Here is a 9,495-nt window from a genome sequence, read left to right as displayed (position 1 = left end):
GCAGGAATTAGGGCATGGATGAACCTCCCCAACATCACCAACCTGGCCAGGTTTGTCACTGGGCACGAGCTGCTCGTGGTTTTCTCTCCTTGTTCCCCTTGGGTATCAGGTGTTTCCACAGGCGCCGTGGAATTCCACCTGGAATTCCAAGCTGTTGCGCCTCCTATGGGATGTGACACCAGCCAGGCCATGCCCCAGCGTGTGCCAGTCCAACCCTCAACGCGTCCCCCTGTGTGATGCTGGAGGTGACAACGCTGAGATGCATTTTCCAGCCTCGGACCAACTCCAAGGTTGGGTCAGGATCGCAGGTGGAAAGGAATGAAAGGAATGTGTGCTGCAATTGCAGCCCTCAGGTTCCAACAGCCACCACATCCCCTCATCCCTAAAGGAGGCTTCTCCATCCTCAACCCACAGCAGCTGATCCTGCCTGAGCAGGAGGTTGGAGAATTGACTTCCAGAGGTCACTTCCAACCTCAACCACTCCGTTGAGGCAAGGCGGGAAAATCCACCCAGGACCAGTGGCTCCAGTGCAATGAGCAGGGCTGGAGGAGAGGGAAGGGAATTAGGAGTGGAATTACTCCCGATGTCCAGGGGAAGAGGACAGGGCAGAGGTGACCACTCTTAGGAGGTGTTTTGGGCCTCAGCATCACTTGGAAAAGCTCCTTTTTCAGGAAGGACTCCAGCTCAGCACAGGATCTGTGTTGGGAACTCCAAGGAGGCACCACAGCCCGGTGTACTTGGCTGGGCTGGCTGCAGAAGGAATCAGCTTTGCCTGGAAGTGACATTAATTGAGGGATTAAACCTTGTGCCAGGAGTTCCAGCAAGTCCCCGAGTGCAGCAGGGATCGGGAAGAACAGGAATCACTCCCAGAAAACCCCGGCACCGCCTCTTGTCCAGCGACTGCAAACCACCAAGGGAGCTTTAAAAGGAACAGGGCCCATCCAAACCATAATTAATGGCAAAGCTTCAGCCAGGGAGAAGTAAATAAATGGATAAATAAGAGCCCTGACAGGGCAGCGAGGAAAACTGGGAGGTGTTTTCCTGCCAAATCTCCCTCCTGCCTCAGACTTGTGTTTGGAGAGGGAGGTGGGAGCAATGAGCTCATGGTTTACATCCCGAATCATTGCCCTCTCCCCCCTTCCCAGGTGTCTTGTTGGGCAGTCCAGGAGATCCCAAGAAGCCTTGGGAGCTCTCAAGCAGCCGTGGTGTCCCAGCACTCCGATTTTTCCATCCTGTTTTTGAGCAGGCTACAAATAACCTGAATTATCAAGGGAGACGAGCTGGCAGAACAAAGGAAAACCAAACAAAAAACAGAACGAAATTGGAGTCTTTTTTTCCGTTCAGCCGAGGCACTGAAACACCAGCTCAAGGGCAGGTTTAACAAATAGGCCAAGCTTTACAAAGCACAGGAGGGAAAAAAATATAAGCAAATAAACTGATACAAGTTTTATGGCCTTCAACAGCACAAAGAAGGTTTTGTTTTTGCACTTTTGGTTCAAAAACCGGCTGAAGAGCTGGAATTCCTCCCTAACCTCCAGCAGGTTGGATTTGAAAGGCTTAGGAGAGGTTTAAATGGCTCTGATTCATCCTGCATCACCACACTCAGACAACAACAACCTTCTCACCTTATTTTAGGTGGCTCCAGTGTCACCCTGGGCTTTCTCCATAGCCAGAGGGGTGAACCGAGGACTTTGTCCCACCCCAGAAAAGCGGACAGGGCAGGTGACACTCACCTGTACTGTTGTCTCGAGTCGCACCTCCCTGCATTCGTCTCTCGGAGCTTGGTTGCGAGGACTCTGATAATATTGATAAAGAGAATAAAATTTACCTGCGAGGGAAAGAAAACAAACAACAAAGAAAGGAGAGCTGTTGAAAAGTGGCGAGAACGGTGGAGTCGTTCAGTTGATGCTTCCCCCAGGTGAGGCAGGGGCTGCGACGGCAGAGGAAGCTCCTCCTGCGGAAGGGATGAGCATCCCGGGAATGATCGCAGGGGTTTTAACCTTCAGGGAGGATATGGAATGGCTCACAAGGTGCGGGCATCTCACATGGAAACACCTGAGCCAGCCAGCCCAGCAGGCACCTAGAGAAGGCCAAAATGAAGTTTTATTTGTCTTCCACAGCCCAGCTGGGACTGAGATCCCCTCAGGATACCAGGAGCGCTCATAGGATGTCTTCCCACATTTCCACGTGCAACAGGAAAGAGGAACGAGCCAAATGCACCACGGGGAAGCCACAGAGTGGACCTAACTGGAGATGACAGCTCAAGAATGCAGAAGGGCAACAAAACTGCTGGAATTCTCCCAGATTTCTACCGCCAACTTCCTCTGGGAAGTGTTTAGGATGGAGCAGACAAGGACAATCAGGGAATATCATCGACTTCCTTTCAGGGAGACACATCTGTGAACCCAACTCGTGGCCAACTGCTCAAGAGAATTCCAGTGGTGCTTGACCACCTTGGAAAAGGCTGCCCTGGGAAGAGGTGGGATCCCCATCCCGGGACATGGTGGACTCCCGTGTGGATGTGCCTCTTGGGGACAAGGGTTAGTGGTGACCATGGTGGTGCTGGGGGAATGGTTGGACTCGATGTGGGAGAACTTTTCCAACCTTCATGACTCCGTGATTCCGGTCGTGTCCTACAGGAACACGCTCACGCAGGAAAATGTAACGGCAACGCCTCATGGAGAGGAATTCCCATTGGAACCCTCATTGGGCAATTCCCATCTTTTTAGAGCTCTTTGGAGCTTGGTTTCCCTGGATTCCACCTTTTGCTGGCCCAGCCAAACCCATCCATGGGATTATGGCAGGGGCAAGGGAAGAACCATCCTGTAACTGCACCGAGCAGCTCCATGGTCCCGGAAAATGCTGTTTCCTATGGATTCCTCTGGAGGCTCCAGCGCTTCAAGACACCAAATTACCCCACCACACACAGGCTTGGAATTTTAGGGAGGGACCATGGTGAACCTCAAGCTGGATAGTCCAGGAGACCTCCTTGGATTCATTTTGGTTGGAGCCAGAGCAGACCCAGGTTCCAGCGTTTCCATGACGGAGATCCCAGCACAACCAGTGGAGAGTGGTTCCAATGGTTAATTATCCTGCCTGGTAAAACCAGGAATTCCCTGAGCTGCTGAACAAGCAGGGCCTGGTTTGCCATGGCTTTGCCACCTGCGGTTGGATTCCTTCTCCTTTAACGAGGTGCAGGTTCATTTGGAACTATTCTGCATAATAAACCGGGAAAGGTCCTGTCACACCCTTTCCCTCACTGGGATAGGAGTGAAATTTCCCTCCCATATCCATTTCCCCGTTTTCATGAGGTTTGTGGGAATTTTACATCCCTGCAACCCCATTCCCCGTGCTCCATTTGGTTGAAATTTCCTGGCTGGCAGAGGAATTCTAAGGGAGGGGTGGATAGACCGACGGGCAGGGAAGCACAGAGCCTGGGGGCACTTAATTCCTTGGAAATCAATCTGGAAGGGAAAAACCGAGCAGGTTTTATGTCTCTATAGGAGCTTTTCCAGCTTTAAAGGCTCCAAAGTGGGATCTTGTTCTGCATTTGTCGGCAAAATTAAAGATTCCCCACTTTATCAAACCCAGGAGGGAAACTCTTCTGATTTCCCCAAACGTGCTAAATTTGAAAAGAAATCCAGACAAAGGAATCGCACCCAAATTAGCAGAAAGTGGAGGGATTTTAAACAGCTCAGCCTCCAAAATCTCATCCAGAAAATGCAGGACCTGGTCCAGCAACGTGGGAATGGCAGAAGCAGCCAAGCGAACAATATGAACCCACAGAAATTAAACAGACACAACCCACAGAATATTTTTGCATAATAAACAGCTGCATTTGCAAATTGCCAGGGCACAGGCGCAGCCTCCTGGAGAAACCTTATTTTTCCAAGGATGAGCCTCAATTGGGCTCTTTCTCCTCTGCTAATTGGCCTTCAAATGAAATGCGACGGGGTTGCTGGAATTCGTTTAATTGGACCATCTGAACTTTCTTCTCCAGCCTCCGCTGTTCCATTCCCAAAGATGTGGTCTCAGTGATGTGTTTCTTCCAAGGAATTGCTGGGGCCAGGTGGAGAATTTCCAGCCAAAGGATGAAATCCAGCCCCCCCCCCCAAATCCCAAAAGTCTCACCTAACGGCACAGATGGGCACATCCACCTCAGAAAAATTCCTGCTCTTTGTGTGTCTGCTGCTCTTCTCACCCACACTGAGCATCTTCCAAGGCCTCCTGATTCGGGAGGCAGAGCCAGATTCCAAACTCTCCGGTCTGTGGAGAGATTCCTACCAAATCCACTCATGGATGAGCGGAAAGGGGGATGGGGTGGGATTTGTGGGAGTGGATGAGCTCTTTCACATGGATTCCATCAGGAGATGGAGAAGCCCAAGTAAATAGAGGCGGGGAGAAAGAGGGGAATTAATGGATTCATTGAAAGCAGGTTTAGCTAATTAGGACAGGGTTGACTGGTGCAGATAATTAAATCTTGTAAGGACCTCTCCAGCTTTGGAGAGCTTCTCCTGTGTTGGGATAATGTCACTTGGATCCTTTCTTTCCCTCCTGGCTCGGGGTTGGAATAATTCACCCTCAGTGACTGAAGATCCAATCAAAGCTGAGATGGTTTCATTTCCTTCCCACCTCTGAGGCTTTCCAAGCTTTTATCAGTTCAGAAAGAATGGGATGATCCCAAACCTTGCCTGGGAAACGCTTTGGTCCAGCTACAGAACCGAAATTCCATCTCTTCCCACTGGGGAGAACGTGCTACAAACCCTGGGAGCTTCCAGGATTGTCTGGGTTGGAAATATTGCCTTGAATGTTGGTTTCATTACTGATTTTAAGGTCTTATCCCTAAAAATGTGGGGTTTTTCTCTCCTTGGAGTGGCTCAGAAACCTTCAGCCACCAGAATTCCAGGTGGGACAAACATAAACCCCTCAAAGTGGATATGTAGGGATTTTTATAAGGCAGGATTTGGGTTAACAGGGAGATTAGAGTAGGAAATCCTGGATCAGCTCTTCCCAAGGGCCTCCCACCCCTCACTCACCCCATACTCACCACGATAGCTGCCAGGATGGGCACCTGAATAATCCACTTTAAATTGCCAGCACTCAAGTCCCAACACCTGAGGAGAGATGGACATCCCGTCAGGAAAGCATCGGAAGGGCAACGCTCCAGGGTTTCGTTGGGAAAAATCCCCCTGGACAGAGGAATTCCTCCAAAGCCTGGTCTAAGGACTTGGTCTAAGCCTGCCTGCACTCTGCGAGACTTTGGAATATCCCTTTCCCTGCTGTTCTACTGCTAAAAATGAGACTATTCCTACGGTTGGGATGGTTCTGCTCTCCGGAGGGTGAAGCTCTTTCCAGCTCTTCCCACACTCATCCAGACTTGTCCCTTCCAGGCAGGAACGGATCCTTTTCCACTTCTTCACTTCCTCACCAGAAAAAATCCCTGCATTTAAAGTGATCCAGGTTTCATGAACACGGGGGAGGCTGAACGGATGTAGGATCACAGAATCCTGCAATGGGTCGGGTTGGAAGGGACATTAAAGATGATTTCATTCCAAATCCTTGCCATGGGAGAGAGGTTGCTCCAAGCCCCGTCCAACTGGATTTGGGATGGGGCAGCCACAGTTTCTCTGGCACCCTGTGCCAGGACCTCCTCACCCTCACAGGGAAGAATTTTTCCCACTATCCCATCCATCCCCACCCTCTGGCAGTGGGAAGCCATTGCTTGTGTCCTGTCCCTCCAGTTCCTGATGAATAATCCCTCTCCAGCTTCCCTGTAGGCCTCTTCAATCCTGGCTACGTCCCTGCTCACGGCAGGGGGTTGGATTAAATGACCTTTCAAGGTCCTTTCCAACCCGACCATTCCATGATTCCCCCTCGGAATAAGCCTGGGGCCAGGTGGTGTCTGACACACGGGGACAGTGCTGGGCTTCCACACCCGCTTCCCGGGCTTCCTTCACCCCTGCCCTTGAAGGGACACCCAGCCAAGCCCCATGAAATCTTTCTCTCCATCCACCTTCAGTCCTTATCCCAGTGAGGACTGGAAGTGCCAGTTGGTGACGTGGATATTGGGATGTTGGGATGTTGGGATCCAGTCCTCCTCTGCCAAGAAGGGACGGGCACTCTTTGCTCCCAGGAGTTTCCAGAAGCCATTGGAAAAGGTGACTCAGTGTTAATTATTCTGCTGGAATTCTCTCCAGCCATGGAGATGGGAATGCCACAGGCTTTTCCTTATCCCATCCAGGTAACCTGACATGGCAGCCGCAGTTTTCCCAGACCAGCTCCTCAGGGAAAGCGAGGCCTGAAAACCCTCGGTGCTCCCTGGAAACCTCTGTGAGGATGAGCCGGTGTCACAGATGTGTCACCCTTCAGTAGCTCTGCTGATCCGCCCATCCCACCCTGGAGCTGAAATCCCCTGTGGAAAGTAGTGTCTTCCCAGGGAATGCCATTTGGGAATGCCTGGGGACCCTCTGCTGGAGGATCCTGGGCGCACGGAAGCTGTTGTGTGGTCAAGCCTGTGAATTTTGGGGGAAAGACCAGGCTGGATGGGGCTTGGAGCAACCTGGGACAGTGGGAGGTGTCCCTGTCCATGGCAGGGGTGGAACGGGATGAGCTTTAAGGTCTCTTCCAACCCAAACCTTGCTGGAATTGTAAAATCCATGGAGGAGTTACAGCTTCACCATCCCCCCACACCAAACTTCTCCAAGTGTGCTGCAGCTGCTGTGTCCCAAATTCATTTCCACTCATTCTGGATTTTAAGGATCCCTGTCTTGTCCCTGCCCAGCTGTGACACCGTCCCTTTATCCCCAGGGATAACAACTGCAGCTATTCCCAGTCATTGAATCCCAAAAAACGAAAGGAAAAATTATCCTTCCCTTCCATCCACCACCCTCCTCCAAAAGTGAATGACGTCAGAGTAGAATTCCAGCTTTGCCTGGTTCTTTTTCCCTTTGAATTCACCCACAAATCCCAGAAAAACGTTGCAGATAAAAGGGAGAGAAGCAAACCCAGGGGGACTTACTCTGTGTCGGCCAGAGTGGCTCTGACGCTGGCCCACACTGTGACAAACACAGCAGGGAGTCCTGCAAGAGAACACAGGTGACACGGGGTCAGTGGGGATCCGAGGGCTCTGGCACCAAAATTCCAGGTGGAGTGGGTTGGGGGAAAGGGGAAGGAGCAGTTTTTAATAATCCAGGCATAACCAAGGCCTGGAAAGGCTGAGCTTTCACATCTAGGAACGGAACGATCCCATTTGGAGTGCTCATGACACGGACATAACATTCCAGACAAGTGACAGGAACATTTACAGAACTCCTGAACTCACAAACTGTGCTCTAAAAGCCTTTTCATAACAAAATTAAATTATGTAGCCTTGTTTTCAAGCTCCTATTTCAAACAACTGCTATTTCAAACCATTGCCAAGGAAAGAAAAAACAACTGTTCATCAACTAGCACGGGGAAACTGCTCCACAGGGAAGGGGAGCACTGACATAACTCGGTCTCAGCATGAGCTTCTACACTGACTGCATGTCCGGCCCTGGCACAGCTGCCCAGGGCAGGGGTGGAGTCCCCATTGCTGGAGGGATTTACCAGCCCTGTGGATGTGGCACCTGGGGACATGGTCAGGGGTGGCCTCGGCAGGGCTGGGGATGGTTGGACTCGATGATCTCTGAGGCCTGAGAGTGCTGGAACCTGAGAGACTGAAACTGGGCCTGGCCAACTCATCCCATGGGAAGCAGAGAACTCTAGGGGTGGAACGGGCTGGGAGAGCTGGGAATGTTCCCCTGGAGAAGGGAAGGACACAGGGAGAGCTCAGAGCCCCTTGCAGGGCCTAAAGGGGCTCCAGGAGAGCTGCAGAGGGACTGGGGACAAGGCCTGGAGGGACAGGAGCCAGGGAATGGCTTCCCAGTGCCAGAGGGCAGGGCTGGATGGGAGATTGGGAATTGGGAATTGCTGGCTGGGAGGGTGGGGAGGGGCTGGGCTGGAATTGCCAGAGCAGCTGGGGCTGCCCCTGGATCCCTGGCAGTGCCCAAGGCCAGGCTGGACATTGGGGCTGGGAGCAGCCTGGGACAGTGGGAGGTGTCCCTGCCCATGGAATGGGGTGGGAATGGGATGATCCTTAAGACTGCTTCCAACCCAAACCATTCCCTGATTCCGTGATTCCAGTGGTTTTATGCAGTACACCTTTCCCAAGATACTTCCTTCCTTCCTTCACATCAAGGAAAAGTGGATCAGGAGTCAGGCTCAGGCCGTTTCTCCCAGAAAATCCCTGGATGGATTGGAAGCTCTGTTAAATGCAAGAGAGCTGCTGCACGAAGCAGAGACAGGCTAAAATTTAGGATTATGCTTCCAAAATATCCAGCCAAAGGTTCATTCCCAAATAAACCATCCTGATTTCAGCACAGCTACCCCAGGCCATCATCTTTTCCCTGTGAAACGTGGAAAAAAATCTCCCCAATATCCAAATGCAACCCTGTATTTATTTTTTTAGGGTCCAGTTATTTGTACAACCGAGTCCCCTACTGGCTTCCCTTAAAAAGCAGGATCCAATCCACAGTAGCTTCCACAAATTCGGGAAGAATGACCCCTTTCAGGTGGAAAAAAAAATTATTAAAAAATAAATAAAGGCGACATTTATCAGCGGGGACTGTGAAGAGGCTGTTCCCAGTCTAAGCTCACTGGGGCTCGGGGATAAGCCCAGGCTTAACTTTCAGCATGCACTTAAGTCTCATTAGGGTGCTTAAAGGTTTTCCTGACCACGGGGTGTGGAGCAGGGGCGGCTGTGTCCCAGTCCCCAGGACAACGGGGCCCTTATCCGGGCCGGGAGCTGGGAATGCCGGGGTAATCTAAGAAAGCATAAATAATTAAACACAGAGCCTCACTCAGGCCCAGCGCTCCTACAAAGCCACATTTGTAAGGAATTCATCCCGCTCCACAATTCCCTGGGCTGCTGGCACTGGGAAGAAAATCCTTGACCTGTAGCACTGGGAACTTGGAGCGAGGGAAGTGAGGGCTCCATCGGGGAAGGTGCTGATTCCTTCAGGCAGGCTCTTTCCTCCTCCCTGGTATCCATGTGCCCATGGAAAGGAGGGCAGGCTCTGGAATATCAGCAAAGGTTGAAATGGATTGGATTTTTCGGTGCTGTTCCAGTTTATATCCACTGAGGAACTGCCATGCCGAAAGGCTGGCAGTGAAATACTGGATATTCCCACTACCGCGAAGCTCCAAATCTGAAGGATGGATTTTTTGGGATTTGGACGTATTTGACAGGAATTTGTTCCTCTCTCGCCTGTCCTGAGCTCCAGAGGAGACACAATTCCCACTCTTACTAATCCCGTGCCAAGTTTGAGCTCCCAAGCAACAATAAAATACCCAGGGGAAAAGAGTTATCCCTAAAAATCCCAATGTGTACAGGGATGGATGGATGATGGATGTGGGATGGATGGATGGATGGATGGATGGGGGATGGATGATGGATGGATGGAGGGATGGATGGAT

The 9,495-nt window shown here is 51.3% G+C and overlaps 1 protein-coding gene across 1 annotated transcript in view; it reads right to left on the bottom strand.

Moving 5' to 3' along the window:
* Nucleotides 1–9,495, bottom strand: part of PTH1R (parathyroid hormone 1 receptor) — a 76,483-nt gene that overhangs the window by 2,788 nt on the left and 64,200 nt on the right. Inside the window, exons 8-10 of the mRNA XM_008643094.2 lie at nt 7,019–7,079; nt 5,048–5,114; nt 1,734–1,828 (exon numbers count right to left, since the gene is read on the bottom strand). Coding sequence (XP_008641316.1) covers nt 1,734–1,828; nt 5,048–5,114; nt 7,019–7,079 — 223 coding nt within the window. The remainder of the gene's footprint in view (nt 1–1,733; nt 1,829–5,047; nt 5,115–7,018; nt 7,080–9,495) is intronic.

Source organism: Corvus brachyrhynchos, unplaced genomic scaffold, assembly GCF_000691975.1.
Source record: "Corvus brachyrhynchos isolate BGI_N302 unplaced genomic scaffold, ASM69197v1 scaffold18, whole genome shotgun sequence".
In the NCBI taxonomy this organism is placed as follows: domain Eukaryota; kingdom Metazoa; phylum Chordata; class Aves; order Passeriformes; family Corvidae; genus Corvus; species Corvus brachyrhynchos.
Note: the sequence above shows the minus strand (reverse complement) of the source record. Positions and strands in the feature narration are given on the sequence as shown.